The sequence below is a fragment of the Solanum pennellii genome, chromosome 1, assembly GCF_001406875.1.
Source record: "Solanum pennellii chromosome 1, SPENNV200".
NCBI lineage: Eukaryota > Viridiplantae > Streptophyta > Magnoliopsida > Solanales > Solanaceae > Solanum > Solanum pennellii.
In genome coordinates, this window is record NC_028637.1 from 89422378 (window position 1) to 89440821 (window position 18444).

The 18444-nt window shown below is 34.5% G+C and overlaps 2 protein-coding genes and 1 long non-coding RNA gene across 3 annotated transcripts; 1 reads left to right on the forward strand and 2 right to left on the reverse strand.

Moving 5' to 3' along the window:
• Nucleotides 1-1196: 1196 nt before the first annotated feature.
• Nucleotides 1197-2034, reverse strand: LOC107011153. The gene has a single exon (XM_015210531.2). The coding sequence runs from the start codon at nt 1947-1949 to the stop codon at nt 1497-1499; it is 453 nt and encodes a 150-aa protein (XP_015066017.1). The 5' UTR covers nt 1950-2034; the 3' UTR covers nt 1197-1496.
• Nucleotides 2035-3489: 1455 nt separating this feature from the next.
• Nucleotides 3490-18036, reverse strand: LOC107024931 (TVP38/TMEM64 family membrane protein slr0305). Its single transcript, XM_015226006.2, has 9 exons — nt 17588-18036; nt 16402-16463; nt 13569-13623; nt 13239-13337; nt 12786-12872; nt 12513-12629; nt 11250-11342; nt 5335-5365; nt 3490-3935 (listed from the first exon to the last, which is right to left on the reverse strand). The coding sequence occupies exons 1-9, from the start codon at nt 17681-17683 to the stop codon at nt 3751-3753; spliced, it is 825 nt and encodes a 274-aa protein (XP_015081492.1). The 5' UTR covers nt 17684-18036; the 3' UTR covers nt 3490-3750.
• LOC114076084 lies at nt 4203-4718 on the forward strand. Its single transcript, XR_003576694.1, has 2 exons — nt 4203-4380; nt 4633-4718. It is a non-coding gene; the product is annotated as an uncharacterized LOC114076084 (long non-coding RNA).
• Nucleotides 18037-18444: the final 408 nt, after the last annotated feature.

Below are 18444 nucleotides of genomic sequence, written 5' to 3' on the forward strand. Positions count from 1 at the left end.
TATTTATTTTGTTGAACTTATGGATAGTAGTTTGATTAAATGTTTAGATATTTTTTAATATTTTAATTGAAAGAGGGTATGAACTATAAAATATTTGTATATAAATCTGATTTAGTTCAGAGTGAATTTTTTTTGTGAGTAGTTGAGAAAGGCTCCAAAACTATTAATTGTGATTTGGTATTTGTGATATTCCCGAGAAATCATGTGAAGATCCATTTGTATCCATAGTTTCTAAGCATTTTTGAGATTTCATTAGTTTGATTTGGTGAGTCTGAATAGATAATCGAAAGAATTAGATTTTAAGATAATAATTACTAATGAATTCTACGAATCAATAAGATTTTAAAGAGAATGATAAAAATAATAAAAGCTTATAAGTAAAATTTTGCATATTTCTACTCATTTACCCTTACCTCTCATCCATATAGTGATTATTGTTTGATGTTCATTATTTATTGTATTCGCTACAATTTTTAATCAATAATAATAGTTTGTGATCACAAACAATTAAAGTTAAATCATTTGAATACTAAGTAGTAAGTTGTTTTTAGAAATATTATTTGAATCATTTCTTATGAAGATGATTTTTACAATTTATTATTGTTAACTAGTGAAACACTTAAATTACAAGTGATTTGCGCTCGTCATTTGCACTATAAAAATGGAAACCAACAATCAACTCCAATATTTCAACTTTGGAAGTGATGCAGCAAGCCACGTTGGTCTTCAACTGATAATTCATTATCTTTAAAACCTACAATAATATTATTATTTAAATAAAAATTATGTCTTTATTCGTATATCTATTAAGGAACTCACCCAAATAACAAGTCAAAATTTTGCTTTAACAGGGTGAAGTGTTCAAATGGAGGAGTACTTAAAATGGAGTATCAAAATGAAAATTGAATAAAGAGGATTGTTTGTATATTTCACTATGACTCAATCTATTAAAATTTGATTCAATCAATATAAAATAAACATCAGGATAATAATTTGCACAACTAGAGTTCACCTTTTCGAAAGAAAAAAAACTCCATTTCTGTAATATGTTAATATTAAGTTGTTAAAATTGAAACACAATATAATAACGGTACAATAGAAACTTTTTATTTGTCTTTCCTCTTTTAATTTGTTGACAAAATACTTTTTCTAGAAAGGAAAAAACATTACATGAAGAAGGGAAATAAAAGAGATCATACAAAAGATAAACATTGGTATTATTAGACTATAAAACAATTACAAATACAAACAACAAATTTAAGGTCAAAAAATAAATACAAATCACTTGACAATCTAACATGTCTTAGTTTTTACAAATACATAGATCAACCATAGCACTTAAAGCATTCAAATCACAAATCTTTAATTATATGAAAAATAAGTAAGCAAAAGGGAAAGAAGAACACTTTTTTTTAATTTCCCACTCAGTGTACGAAGAAATCTCGATTGTAGGGCCATTCGAGGGTGACGCTCCAAACAGGAAAGAAAGAACTTGATCAACAAAGTTCTGTTCTTGGCTTCTTCCTAACAGAAATGCAACCTCTTTGATGATCTCTAAATATTCTAAGCTCAGAACAATCCCTCAAATCTTCAAGACTTATGTATTGTTGTTTCACCATTCTTGAAAAATCACAACCAGTATCATTAATCCAAATATAAGGGTGACAAGATTCATCATAATAATAAAGTAAACTCTTAACTCCACCTTTATAATAATTATTACCAGGCATATAAGCCTTGTAAATTTTCTTGGAATTTAACCTCTTTGATGATCCTGGCTTCAATGTATGAACTTTCTTCAAGATTGAACCAACCCTTATTTGCAATTCAATTGATTTATCACTAAAATTCCAAATCCTTGTCCCAAAACTAGAGACTTGAGCTTGATCTTTGCACCCATTGAAGCATTTCACTAAAGACACAAGGCTAAAATTACCACCACTCTCCATTTCATTATTTATGAGTCTTTTTTTTGGTCACCAAGGCTGGCTAGCTTTTTAAAGGGTCTAGAGAAAGCAAATAGTCATCATACACTTAGTGTAACTTTCAGCCAATTGCTATATATTCCAAACTTTGCCTACTAATTGATTCTGATATTCTTGGATTTGTGGGCCATTGAAAATGTAGTAACTCTTTGGTTTAGGAGTGTGAGAAATTAAGTTTATTAGCTGTGAGACTATGACATGATTTTATATATATAAATATGATATTTATTGAAGGATTTTACAGGGACTATGGTAAAACTAAAAGTGTAAAATGTTTACCATTTAATGTTGTGCTAATAGAAAAATTATATATAATTATAATTATGCTAGAAGGAAAAAGACTAGCAAATCTCTTAGGCAAATAGAGTAGGTGGTTGTAAATTTACTACTAGTTATAATTAAGTTTATTAGCTGTTAGACTATGACATATTTTTTTTTTCTATTAAGGAGTGACATAATTTATATAAAATATAATATTTCATAAAGACACCTGTATCTTTCAGTGATTAAGAAGTGCCTCCTAAAACTTTTTAAAAAAAATTAAACAACATTTAAGCAGTATGATATAGTCTAAGCCAAAAATCTTAGGATGCTTGAAGGGGATTTTAAAAAAATGTCCAATCTTCATTTCTAAGGTACCACATAATTTGGACTATAACAAGATAAAAGCAACTTTCTTGGGGTCAGAAAAGAAAGAATTGTTTACTAGTGAATTATGGATTAGGCTTCAAATAATTTTGCTTTATCTGTTATGATTATGCTTGTGCTTTTTTAATCTTTTTTTTTTTTTTTAACTTTTAATAATTATAATTTCTAACAAGAGCACCTTTAGCCTCTTTCTGGTGAAACTTCAGGGGCAGGCAAAGAATTCAGAATTGCCAATTCTTTTTTAGGATATTGGAACTTGACTTGACTGTGGTCCTGACCCACCAGCCATTTGGTGAAAAGTGTTAACAAATATTAGGCCACACCAATAACTTTAGTGGCCTTGTTATGATGTTTGTTGATATACATCATAACAAGTTATCTTCTTGTGTTTCCACATGGTTTCTATAGATAAAATTGCAACATTCCTAATGCAAGAACATGAAATGCTTTTTTGAAATTCATATGTTAGTGTTCCCAAGTAAGGAGATAAAGGTTCTATCGGAAACTTCGTGTGATACTTAGGCAAAGTTGAGTGAGTGATCCTTTCTCGTTACAAAAAATAGTTTAGACTTTCGTGAAATAAAGTAAAAGTTGAATGACCATCCATGAAACGCGCCAATTCAAGGCCAACCATAGTCACCTTCACCAGTTGCTCAATTTATGGATCGAAAAGTAACTTGGTAAAACATTTGCATAAGTTTTAGTTCCAATAAATGACTCTCACAAACAGATGCACAACTGAGTTTAAAGTTCAACTAGTTGTCTTAGTTTTCTCTTGAGAATATAAGAGCAATTATCAAGTCCAATCCAAGAACATGATAAAGGGTTCTTATGGGTTTGAGCAGTAGACCAAGGGAACGCGTAAAAGGAAGAAAATTATTTCCCGGGGTTTATTACACTGGTGGTAATGGTAATCCAGGACTCGTAGATTTGAAGTAGCCCCAAAAAGAAACTAAATAATTCAATTTCTGTCCAAACTACGTCCATTTGTATGATCTGCCTGTACAAATAAAGACTATGAAAAAGCTTCTTCACCAAAGGGATGCCAAAATCATCAATAAGAAATGATACCTATAGCCATAACGCAAGTATGAAATATACAAAGATAATACCAGTCCTATTTTTCATGATTGTCTTGAGCAGAATCTATCTTTATTATAAGGGGCTGGTCGAGACGTGCAGCTGAATCAGCCACAGTTGGTAGCTCTGGTATGGACAATATGTCGTCAATATCTTCATTTTCAGCCAGTGCTTTTTCTAAAGCAGCCTTTGCTACTCTTGTCACACAAATAATCAAAAACACTGCAATACAGACAACCAAGGTGGTGGTTATTTGAAATCCTACGTTCAAATGTGTTAACATTTCATCAAAGATACAATATAGCTTAATCCAAACATCATTTGCAGATAATTTACACATGTAATACTTGAATAAATGTCAATATTCCAAGAGACTTTCACAATGAAACAGGTTGGGGGGGGGGGGGAGCACAAAGAATGCTTGGTGAGAAAGAATTCCATTCATGAGAAGGATGAATACTTTTAGAATTGCTAGACTAGAGAGCGCTCTATACTAACAACATCTTTCTCAAATAATATAACGTTATACACAGGTAATACTAAAGTATATAACTACATATTAATGTTTCAAGAGACGTTCACAATGGAAAAGCTGGAGGGAGCAAATGATGTTTGGTGTGAAAAGATTTGCAGTTCATGAGACGGATGAATACTTTTAGAAAAGCTGGTAAGGTAGTTACATATAGCACTTTATCTTCTCCTCTTCTACTTCTTGAAGTCTTATCAAAGAATCTATGGCCCTCCCCAGACCCCACTTGTGGAAATACACCGGGTATGTTGCTGTTATAAAAGAACCCATGGCTACACTGAAAGCTTTTTATTTATTTATTTTGCAACTTCTAAGTTCTTCTCAGTTCCCTTTTCCTGATTGTTAAAGGTATTATATTAACTTCACCAATAAGAGAATGCTGAAAAATAGGTACAAGAGGAGGCTACATTACAAATTATGAAATGAGCTCAAGAAGTCAATCATGGCATTTAAAGCAGCCATGTAGCACGAAAAAGGAAAAAAGAAAAAAGAAGAGAAGATATACATCTTTGCAAATAGAGACTGAAGAAAGCTTCTATTTACAAGGGTTGGAGGCCCATATCCTTTCTTATTATTAGTATTTAGTGAGATAGCTTGTCTTGGTTCCGCAACATGGATTATTTCAATCCGGTTTTCATGAATATTGAACTCCATTCACTATATTGTAAATTGTTTTTAGTTATGTATAGTAATTTTTTTTTGGATAAATAGTTATGTATAGTAATTGTTTTATATATATAGTTATGCATAGCATATACTTGAGTGTAAGTCTAAGTTTGACAAAATTTGGTTATCAAAATGCCAGCAGGGGTATGCTAAGAGAGCTATAAGTCAAGGTATGCTAAGAGAGCTATAAGTCAAGGTATTACGCATTTCCTCAATTAATTCTGTTCGAGACAAAATACAAGTTATATCATAATGCCAGCATTCAAATTAAAGAGCCTCTTAGAAAAAAATTGACTGGTGATTTTCACTTTCTAGCAGCATATGGACATCTTGAGAAAATATTAAATACTTGCAGCAGTTTCACATGTAGAAATCTTTTCGGATCAATAAAAAAGTTAATGCAATGTATTAGTATTAGAGACTCACCAGACACCAAAAACCCCAATATTATCATAGCCTGACAACACAAAAAACAAAAGAAAAAAGGATTGTCAAAAATTCAAATAGAACAAACAATGAGAAGGATTGATTTGATCTGCATGATGAAAATAGAGTTAATACAATCAGATTCATTTTATTCGATAAGAAATCCATAGCAAAGTAGTGCTAGAATGATTACTAGGGCTGTCAAATTAGTGGGTTGGGCTAAATTTGCACAAGTAGAAATGATTACCAACTTATGAATTTTTCATCAACAGTTACCAACAAAGCACTTGGTTTTGGAATTTGTGATCTTTCTATTTTTTTTGGTGATCAAGTAAATATAGCCATTTTGTGACCTATTTATTTATTTAGAAAAAATAAAACATCACCCACTAAAAAATTAGTAACTGTAGGTTAGAGTTCAATTAGTGACGTATCATTTGTTGAAGATGAAGGGGAGCTGATGATTGGAACATGTCAAGGAACAGGTCCAACGAAGCTGACTGACGAGTTAACAGTAGAGTTTGAGCCAAACTAGGATTAGACAACTTATATCGACTAGGCTGCTATTTATTGTACTAGCTAAAGTCGACTAGGATTAGAAAAATCAAGGATTGTATTGATGATTAAAATTGTTAAGTACATACTCCTATATGGGGAGAGAATTGCAGAGTCCTAAGTAGCAGCCTAGTGGATATAAGTTGTCTAATCAAACTCTACAGTAAACATTGGACCTGTTCCAATCATCAGCTCCCCATCATCTTCAACATCATTATGTTAAGCTGAACATATATTATACCACATACAGATTACATTCAAATGAATTTAAAATAGTGAATACTGCGACGAGTATAGTGCGACATACATATGCAAGAAACTATTAGGACAAATTCAATTTTAGAGATACTGAACAATGAATGAAATAAAGAATCCAAATAAAGGCAAAATATATCATTTAAATAAAAACTATGAATGTAGAAAATGAACACTTCGAGCTCACTTGAAGCTCAGAACTGATTATCTTTTGTAAAATAAAACCTAAAAATGGCAACAAAACCCAGCTAAGTCATTTCAGTAGAGGACAGTTCCACAGTCCATACTAACCCAATCCATGCAAGTTTTGCCAATTTGACCAGGTGTCAAAACTGAGGCTACAAAGAATAGATCCCGTGTATAAGTACGACAATTAGCCTTTCTCTGTAACTGTCATGACTTGATTATTTTTTTGGTGCAACATTTCAACAACTACTGTTACGACTCAACCTCAAGCCGACGGTGGCTTTGAGAATCCTCAATATCATAAATGCTCTATTTGGGTTCATTATGTATTTCAATATTCCATACTTAAGGATTATATTTCTAACATACTCTAGTGATTACATCTTTAACATACTAAGGGGTTGTTTGGCTGCAGGATTACGGGGTTATCCCAGTATAAAATTTGGGAGTAAATTTATCAGTGTTTTGTTGTAGGTATTAGAGAAAACCATGACAAAACTCTCACCAAAATCATAGTATTATCTACCCACATGGAAGGTGGGATTATCTGTCATGGTTATAGTCCCATGGTTAATCCTAGGATAATCTTGTTTTGAACCAAACAACCTCAAAGAGTCTTCTAGTAAGCACTACCTTCTAATTGGTATCATATATACAGATTTTCAATTTTCAATGGTTTCTATCTTTTGCTAGATCTGCCTTGACTCCGACATATTCTAAATCTATTCAGATAACTTTTTTCCATGTAATTTTAGGCCGACACTTTCCTCTTTAGCACCTTCAAACATCATGTGCCTGGACTATGTAACACATGGTCAAAGCGACATCCTCTTATTTTATCCTTATACAAGCTACTTGCACCTTCTAACAGATGTGATCATTTATGATTTTATTTAATCTTGTAGGAGCATATATCCATCTTAACATTAGCATTTCTAGATACTCCTCTTGTGGATATATTGGTTTTAGAAGCCTAACATTCACTTAGGTACACTCTTGTGGCACTCGTCCATTTCAACCATCCTACATTAATAAAATGTGAACATCTTAATCTATCATTCCATTCTCCTAGATTATTGAGCCTATATCTAAATTGTCTATATTTAGGCACCTCAAGTTCATCTAATCTGACCTTAACTTCACTCCTATCTCACTGTTTAAACTTCTCAGGCATGTATTGTCTTACTCTTACCAGTGTTGTTAAAAGTCATTGCTTCGTTGCTTAGAGGGATGATGCAATGTGAAGCAAGGCATAAGTGCTTTATAGGCGATGTTATGTGCTTCAGATAGGCAGACCTTCAAACAATGACGTTGTTAGGGATGCGTTGGAAGTCATTAATTTAAGTATTTAATTATTTATTTAGTTGTTTTATTCATTATGCTAGAATAGGGTTTATATTTCATAGTTTTATAAGGATTAGGTTAAGTTATAGTTATTAGTTTGGAATAGTGGAATAGGATTTAGGTCCTACTTTAATAAGAATTAGATTCCCTATTGATGTAATAAGACTCCTATTTAAAGGGGTTTTTGATGAATAAATCTGGAAGTCATAATTTTAAAAAAATTAAGAGATCAGAGTTCTCTATTCTAATAAATTCTAAGGTTTCAATCTCCCTTTAACGAGTTGATTTATATATCGCCCTGTGAATCGATCCTTCCCTAAAGATTCATAACAATTTGGTATCAGAGCCTAACACAATGAGCAATGAGATCAATCCAGATTTCGTATTTTTTATTCTAGAATAGGGTTTATATTTCATAGTTTTATAAGGATTAGGTTAAGTTATAGTTATTAGTTTGGAGTAGGATTTAGGTCTCATACTTTCATAAAAATTAGATTTCCTATTGATGTAATAAGACTCCTATTTAAAGGGGCTTTTGATGAATAAATCAAGAAGTCATAATTTTTTAAAAAAAACAAGAGATCAGAGTTCTCTCTTCTAATGAATTCTAAGGTTTCAGTCTCCCTTTAACGAGCTGATTTATATATCGCCGTGTGAATCAATCCATACCTAAAGAATTCATAAAAGACGTGCAAGGAGATCCAAACAAGAAACCGTACGTTATTTGAATTGCAACTTTGAGAAGTTAGAACTGATATTGACACATATTGGATGCTAAATTAGTTATTTTACTTGCAAATTCATTATTACTATATGTTTAATATTTTTAATATTTGATAAGTTGTGTGCTTCACTTCAAAGAAGTGTGCGCTTTAAACTTCTCACTTTTTGCTTAAGCATCATGAACCTCGTTGTTTACTCGCACTTTCTGCTTTTAAAACACTGACTTTTGTTTATCCTAAAACTCTTACTCTCTAAAGTACTTCTCTATAGCTCCAACCTATGATTGACACCCTCATTAATTTCATCAATTAACACAATATCATCTGCAAAGAGCATGCTTCATGGTATCTCATCCTGTTGGTTAATATGTCCATAACAAGCACAAACAGGTATTGGCGTAACGTAGAGCCCTGGTGCAAACGGTAAGGGGAAATCCTCTGTCCCTACCACTGTTCTCACATTTGTAACAGCTCCTTCATACATATCCTTTATGATATTCATATATTTGACATGAATTCTTTTCTTTTCCATTACCGACCAAAGGACATTTCTTGAGAGTTGGAACTCTATCATATGCTTTCTATAAGTCGACGAAATATCATGTTTACATTCTTTTTCTTCTTATAATTTTTCATCAATCTTCTTAGTAAAAATATAGCCCCTATTGTAGACCTATCAAACATAAAACAAAATAGGTACCCTGTTCGACGTCATCTATATTTTATCTTTGGATCAACTAGATTAAAAGGAAGTTGACTTTCCTCTCCAACATTTTGATTTTGTTTTCACTTAATGATGATTCCTCCCATACATCTTGATTGGCCTACTTTCTACACAGAGCAGCCCACAAGGAAAAGACATGATCTTGAACACTAAAATTATCAACAATAAAACAACTACGTCTATCAAACTAGTAGGGGACGGATATATAAATCCTCTATCTCTATTCCCGACAATTTGGACACATCACCCAATACTCAAACATATTTAGTGCTCTTTCGAACTAGAAGATTCTCCAAAACTAGACAGAACCTTGACAAATATCAAACCTAAATAAGATGATATCTTAATCACACAGAGCTGTTTTATCCTTCATATGGATCCTTTACTTTCATTTGTTCTGTTCTAAGTTAAAATTGCATGTAATCCTGGAGAAGACAACTTCATATCATATGATTTTGTCTATTTCATCCCATTTTAGCACAACAATCATCAGTGTCATGCCTAAATATACAGTGCATTCGAAGATCTACTAGGACAGTCATATAATCTCAAGTGACATTCTTTCGTTCTATTCTCTGTGTGTGCTACTTGCACTCAACTAAATGTGATTAATTACTAATTTTGTCTAATCTTGTACTTCGTTCACTTTTACTAATCCATTATACTAAAAATAAAATTCACTTTTACATGTCCACTTTAGCAAATCAAGAAAAAGACAGTTTTATTTTTCCTATTTTACCCTTGACATCCAGCTACTCATTGCCCAAATTATTTTTCCAAATCCATTGAAACTATACAACATAAAAATGGGTATTATGGTAAATATGCAATTTATTTATTATTTCTTAAGGAAGTGCAGCAAAAGTCATCGTGGACAAGTAAAAGTGAACAGAGGGAGTATAAGTGTATCCACCTTAACATTTATATCTCTATGATAATCATCAAAGTACTGTAATAGAATACTTATTTTTTATGACTGAGAAATCTGTCTAACGCCAACCTTAGGACCAATGCAGCCTTGGAAACTCGTGGATGATGGGTACGCCCTCTACTCTTCTCCACTTACATATTAGCATAGCTTCGTATGGTGCAGGGCTCGACCTGTGCCTAAGTCACAAGTTCCCCAATCTTTGCCATTTGAGCTAAGCCCTAGGGTCAGTACCATAATAGAATACTTATTTGTTCCTAATGAAGTACTGTAAATTCATAGTTCACCACAACAATGGACTTTCAGTTTTTCATTTATCTAATGCAGCTTGTCTCTTTTAATAACTCTCATCTCAATGATTGTGCAAAACGTTCAATTTAGAATGAATTGCCTGAATGCATCGTTGACTTTACATTATCTAATGTTACCAAGTACATAGATCACTCAATTAGTGGAACAGTAACGAGTTTCTTATTTAACTACCCTCTTCTAATTTTCAGTTTATTACCAAGCATTTGTTAGTTCATCAATAACCGTATAAAATTAAAATATTATGTCTCTGTTTGACATCCTGAAATCAGTCATGTCGTACACAATTTTCACTCTTCCAGCAAGATATAGTATGTTGAGAGTGTCATCTCATCAGTTATTAGTTAGATAGGCAAAACATATCACATCCACGCAGTGAAATTCATTGAAAGTCTTCATAAATGAGTCAATGGCAGGTTGGGATTTGTTTACACATGTGACCTAGCCATTTTCTCTTCCTTGCCCTCAAAATTTCTTTCCAGCTTGTGCGCCACCACCAACTTAATAGATGCCTTGTTAACTCCCCACTAACACAGATACTAAGTCTCTCTATGCACCAAGACTTAGGTGGATCCATGGATAGGAATAATTCACCTAGTTCACCTCTACTAGGATTTGAACCTTGGTTCCAAGATTGTCACTCCAACTTTAGATTGATAGCACCCCCTTGGGGGGTTCCTTGCCCTCCAAAGCTCCTTGAGGGGTGGAAGCAAAAGAAAAACCACAATTCGTCACATTAACTAGTTATTTGTCCTACATGCCTGAACAATACTACTATTCAGTTTGAGGTACAAAAGACCATTTGCCAATGTGCAAACATGACTTAAATTACTATCAGATTAGCATAAGAATTGTCAAATGTATATAGCACAGGCATTCACTTAGCTCTTACCCAGCGAGTTTTTGAAAATTCACCCCATCCATGAGTAACATCAGAGAGATCTTTCAAAGTTGTGCCGACATACACAAGGGCAAAAGTTATTGGCTGCAACAGAGAAAGAAATAGATTCATCGATAACAACAACAACAAGAACAAACCCAGTGAAATACTGCAAGTGGGGTCTAAGGAGGGTAGTGAAATCATCATTAATAAATATTAATACGATAAAAATATAGAAATCATAACTAAAAGATCATTTTTCTAACACATCAATCAATAAGCAAAGAAACATGGACGGCGAAAGATGTCTGGGTGGAATTCCAAGGGTTATTGAAAAGACCAAGGCACGCAGATGATCCTAATATGCCACAATGGCTTCTTGGTCAGGGTCATTTCACATAGCACCAGCAGCAAGTCAACCACATAAACAATAGAAATCTCTCTTCCAAGAGGAGTGATCAAGAATTTTACTTTGTCCCTGCATATTTATAAAGGGGTTTGACAGAGTCTCCCAGATCAAAGCTGGCACATGTGCATATGCTTACCAAAAAACCCTTTATATCATAGTCAAATTTGCTAATATCCCATTCTAATGCGTCGTTACAGGTCCCCCAATTAGGTTTATGGTAACTGTATTGCTTGGTTTCTCTAAATTGGAGCTACACAGATGCTTTTAAACAACTTTATCAAATTTATGAGTAGGGGGATGGGACGAGGTTGCTAACTACATTCCAGTAACATTTTTGACATTGCATTCGTTAAACCACACAACTCCAAAAAACAGAGCTCAGGTTATTCTTTGACTACTACGGTGAAGCTAGAGTGACATCTACTTTTACAAGGATATCAAAATATTTCTTCAGATTCCATCATAAAAACACCTCGACCAAACACAATGACCATATCTATGTCACATGGCAAGCCATGAGAGTGATTTGACCAGAGGAAACTTGGAATGGAGGTAGAAGAGAGACAGATAGATAGATGAGCTCAGAAAATTCTCTGCCTACTACAGTGAAGTAAGAAAAAGCATTTACTTTTACAAGGATATGAAAACAATTCTTTAAATCTCATTCTAAAAACACCTCAACCACAGTCTAGGGCCATATTTATGTCACATGGGAAGTCAAAAGAGTGATTTTTGACCTGGAGGCAACTGGGAAAAGAAAAGGAGGGGGGGGGGGCACCATGACCATATCGATGTCACATGGCAAACCATGAGAGTAATTTGACCCAGAATTTTGACGACAGATAGATAGAAAGAGTGAGACTTACCATCATTCCCAACCATGAAGCGAGCATGTATTCCCAAATCGAAACTGGTGTCACTGATAACAGGTAGTTCAGCATATTAAACGGAAGCAGAGGAACGAGTCGGAGCAGCAAAACGATCTGTCAAATCAGAGAAAATCAATGTGCAGGGTTACTTCTGCTCTTTTTGGAAATCAACATCCATATTACTGACACACTTCTAAGCCGAAAACGACAATTTGAAGATGACATGATTATGAGAGGGCCTATCGGGCCTTTCAAGGAAAACATATGAACCTTAAAGCCAGATCTCCGAATTGCAATTGCAACTGCACGGAACTGTGGATAGTCTTTCAACTTGGAAATGACAAATGACCTCCCAATCTGTCAAAATGTCAGTGAAAGAACAATAATTAATGAAAATAATCAGTTCATAAACAAACGTCTTAGGGGTCTGACACAAGAATATATAAACAGAAAGGAAAATGAAGGAATAAGTAACAAAAAGTATGCCCTATCCATACACAATTTGACCATATCCTGAATAAAAAGTTATCCAAAATGACAAATCTACAGACCTGTACCTCAGGTAATCCAATTTTTGTAATATGACTAGCATCCCAATTAGAGCTCAGGGAAGTGGACTATGGAAGAAATCATGCTGTTCTGACTTCTAATAAATACTTCAAGTGAATTACATTTTTTAACTTCTCAACAAAGTATCCCTCTCTAGAATGCAAGAAAACTTACTGTTCTACCAAGAAGAAATGCTGCCGCAGCACCAATGGTAGCACCAATAGAATCAGCAACAAACCCCACAGGCAGGCCAAATAGATAACCACCACCTAGCTGAAAACAGGACCATGCAGTTCAATTCAATCATAACATCTAGATTCATCAAATTATTACTTTATGTATTTAAACAAATATCATTGATAACTAAGTCCATGCTCCATGAGCAGCAGAGACAGACTGGTAAATATGTGCTATAAAAGAATTTTGAACAGTTGTATTAAAAAAAATGGTGGTTAGGACTTAAGCGGGAGACATGACTTAAACAACAAACGCCATAAGTTTTACCGTAAGAATTGATGCAGGAACTGCCAATACTGTAAGAGGAATGTATGCAACAGCCCTGCAAGACATAGAAAACAACATGACCAAAAGCACATCAGCATAAATCTCCAGTGTTGATTGCACTATCTTAAAGTAAGGAATTTTATTTCACCAATTCGAGGAAACCCCTTGTAGAATTTTAATTTATGGTTAAATTAAGGGAAAACCGAAAGCCCTTGTATAATACAACAAAAACAAACCCTGTGTATTCCCAAAAGTGAGGTTTGGGAGGATAGAGTTTACGCAAACCTTACCCAACCTTGGGAGGTAGAGAGGTTGTTTCCAATAGACCATCAGCTCAAGAAAAATAAATTCAAAGCAGATTGGAGAAGAAACCTTGTATAATACAATTTAAGGATATTCTACATAAAAGCAATGCTTAGAAATATATTCAGCAATCACCGATAAAAGTAGGAACACCTAAAAATACCAGGGATAACAGAAAGAACTAGAATTGAATTGATGAGTTCTCTCACCTTTCAGGTGAAGATAATAACAGTAATCATGCTTCTAATTAGAACAAGAAATGACACACATCCAAATTTTACAAGGCTTATCTCTGGATTACCATCTATAGTAATTCCTTTGTTTTTTTCTTTTCAAAAAAGCCCACAAACATGCCGGCAGGGATATTCCCACATTTTTACTCCAAGCATTCACATTTCACAGTGTGTACAGAGAAAAGGAGAAGTGATTAGCTCAAGCAGCATAAACATGAACAACAGTCACCTTTTAACTAAAGAGCCAAATAGATGAAAGAACAGCAACATAAAGGGATGAGCATTGAAAGAGCAAAAATGAACTTCTATAATGTCTAAACAAGAAGAGTCTTCCAGGTTAATAAGGAAACAAATTGGCATAAACTTAGCTCCTCCCCCCCCCCCTCCCAAAACCCAAACCCAAAAAATGGAACACGAACACAGACCAAGTATGTGATACTGGATCCAGGATACACCAGAGACTAGATAGGATGAGCAGGGGAAGAGCGACCAGACCAGACAAGATTCCTGTGGAATTTGGAAAGAGCACAGACATGACAGACATGGAGCAGTGCAAAAATGCCCCAAGAATGGAAGCGGAGTACAATGGCCCCATTGTACAAGAACAAGGGTGATATCCAAAACTGTAACAATTACAAGGGCATCAAGTAATTAAGTCACACTATGAAAATTTGGGATAGGGTGATGGAAATGAGGGTGAGGAAGGGTGGTGAGTCCGTTTCTCAGAACGAATTCAGTTTCATGCCGAGGCAATTGACTACAGAAGCCATTCATTTGGTGACAATACTGATGGAGAAATACAGGGAAGGAAAGGATTTGCATATGGCGTTCATTGACCTTGAAAAGGCTTATGAAAAAGACTCGAAGGAAGTCCTCTAAGATGCCCAAAGGCTAAAGGCGTACCAGTAACTTACACTAGGGCGATAAAGGACATGTATGATGGAGCCAAGACTCGAGTTAGGATGGTGGAAGGAGACTTTGAGCACTTCCAAGTTGAGATGGGGTTTTGCACCAAGGATCAGTTCTTAGCTCGTTCTGATTTGCCTTGGTGATTGATGAATTGACGCGGTGTATTCATGATGAGGTGTCATAGTATCTGCTATTTGTGGATGACATGGTACTGATCGATGAGACATGCAATGGAGTAAATGCTAAGTTGGAGGTGTGGAGACAAATGGAGTCCAAAGGGTTCAGGTTGCAGGAGCAAAACGAAAAATTTGAACTGTCAATGCAGTGATACAGTGCATGAGGTTGGCGTGGAAGTGAGGCTTCATACTCAGGCTATCCTTAAGAGATATAGTTTCAAGTATCTTGGGACGGAAATCCAAGGAAGTGGGGACATCAACAATAATGTCACTCATCGTATTGGCGTGGATGAAGTGGAGGCTTGCGTCCGAGTTCTTGTGTAATAAGAAGGAACCACCTAAACTTAAAGGTAAGTTCTACAAAGTAGTGGTTAGAACGGGCATTGTTGTATGGGGTTGAGTGTTGGCCAGTCAAGAACTCTTATGTGTAGAGATGCAAGTCGAAAAATGAAAATGTTGAGATGGATGCGTGGGAACACTAGGAGTGATAGGATTAGGAATAAAGATGATCGTGACAAGGTGGGATTGGCCTCCGTAGTGGACAAAATGAGGGAAGCAAGACTAAGATGGTTTGGACATGTGAAGAGAAGATGTGTAGCCCTGGTGAGGAGGTGCTAGAGGTTGGATATAGCGGGAACGAGGAGAGGTGGAGGTAGGCCGACAAAATATCAGAGAGAGGTGATTAGACAGGACATGGCACAACTCCAAATACCCGACGACGTGACATTAGATAGGAGCGTGTGGAGAAGGTTAGTAGGTATGGAGTGTTATCTTGATTTTTAAGGGTTTAATCGTATCCTTGCAGTGTTTTGCTTTTGATTTCACCATCACTTGTTTTTTATTGTATTTAGGTATCGCATTATTTTGTGGTTGCTACTGTTTCCTTATTAGTTGCTTCATTTCCCCACTGTCGTTTTTCTTTTTCATTATTCTGATATATTATACTCGAGTCAAGGGTCCTCCGAAAATAGTCTCCTTAACCCCGCGAGGTAAGGTATAGTCTTCGTATACTTTACCCTCCCCATACCCCACATGTGGGATTCCACTGGGTGTTGTTGTTGTTTGTAATACCCACACAAATTAGCTAGAATAACTCAAATTTGCATGTATATCCATTCCCACCTTGTCAAGTAACTCAAATCACTCAACTAAATCAAATTTAGAAAGGATTTAAAATGTGCAGATAATATTCATATATAAAAGCACACTTACAGTACAAGGGGACCCCAAGGACCAAGATCTTGCTCAATCCATTGCAAGAAATCTTTCAGTATCTGCATGAAAAAAAAAGGTATTTTAGAGCACAATAGAGAGAGATGAATAACTTGAATCAACAAGGCATCGTAGACATGTCTCTAAGTTATTTAGTTTATTGACAGAATTTCACAGAACTACAACCGAAAAAGTGAGGTGCACTTGATTCATTATCCATTTAAAATTGTTCCAAAGTTGGGATTCAAGAATCCAATCTAGTAATATCATAAATGAATCCAGAAGTAAGTTACATCATGTGTATCACACATTATGAATTTCTGAACGTATATCACTGGATAATATAGTCAACTGCATTTGGCACAAATTGTCAAGAGGTCCATAATAGACATGAAATACAACAACAACAATAAAAAGAGAAGCAATTACTCCAATGGAAAGTTCAAATTACACATTAGTTTTCCAGGTTCTGGAATAAGCTCACTCTTTCCTCACAGCTCGTGTCAATCATATTTATGGAAGATGCTAGTAAGATTTGCTCGGAACCAAGCACTACCCCAAGTCACAGATAACAATGTAGACATAAACCCAACACTGAAACCTCTACCTGAAATGATCCGTGCAACCAAATAAATCACATCCAGAAAAGGACAATCATCTTAATCAAATATAAACAATAACTATACCTCAAATCCAAACTAGTTGGGGTTGGCTTATAAATGTTCTATGTCTATTCTGCTCTATTTGAGCTAGTTTCATTCGAACTACTTTTAAAGACAAATTAGGTCATTCTCAAACTCTCACACTAATCCCTAAAGCTGACATACAAATCTCTGGCCAAACTAAAAAGACTCCTAGCAAATGAATAACAATACACAGACGGCGAAAACCCAAATTGGCAAATGAACAAATGCCAAATGCAAATACTTTCACAGCCCTAAAAAGGCAAAAACTCACGAATAATCCATACCTATAATTTTTACCAAAATCCCAAATCACGAAACCGTTTCCCAACCAAAAGGGTAGGTCAAATTTCAATAAATTAAAAATTAAGGATAACCCAGGTGAGCCAAGAATAACGAACAACCAAGAAAAAACTTCGCTATGAAAAAACCCAGATCAAATAAATCACCAAAAATGATGAAAACATAACAAATTAAGAAACCCCATATGGGAAAAAAGAAACCTTTTCAACCGGGAGAGTGAAACAAGCGGTGGCAATTGCAGCGAGAAGGAGGAGAAGAAAAGTGAATTTGAAAAGAGAAGACCAATGAAAAGCCATTGATAACCTCTTACGCCAAGGCCTACACTCCTCTTCGTCTTGGTCGTTAGGAGTTGCTTGTTTCAATGACAAGCGCGGCCTTAATCCTCCTAAATTAGCCAGATTTCTCAATTGAAGATTAAAATTAAACACCCCTAAATCTATAAGGATAAAACCCCAAGAAAATTTCTACAATGCCTCATCTCCCAAGAACAAAAAGATCAATTTTGCGATAGTTTTTGATCTTGGGGTGGATCTATAAGCTAAAAAAAGCTTTGCTTTGCTACTTTCCTTCTGCTATTTTTTGCGTTTTGCGTCTAGGAAGATGCTAATTCGCGTAACGTAGTGAAAACTCCAAAGTCTTGCTTCTTTCCTATAAATATTTACACTTTTCTAAAACACAAACAAAAAAACAATTTGATTAATTAATCCTTATGTATTGTACTTATTAGTTCCATCAATTTTATGGGAAAACAAAAAAAATATATTATGGTGAAATTAAATATAATTCTAGAATAAAATTTATGGAACTAAAGAAAGAAATTTCGATTAATGGGGGATTATTAGATATTTAACCTATGATATGACATTTTTATTGTAATATATTTAAAAATTGTTAATTTATTTGTTATAATTTTTTATAATTCGCATTTTTTTAGTGTGATTGAAGAAAATAATAACTTTGAGATTATTAATTTGAAAAGGATTTTAAAATAATAATATGACAATGGACTTCCCAAGTATTGAATTGGGAGTATTGATGATTGATGGATGAAGTGGAG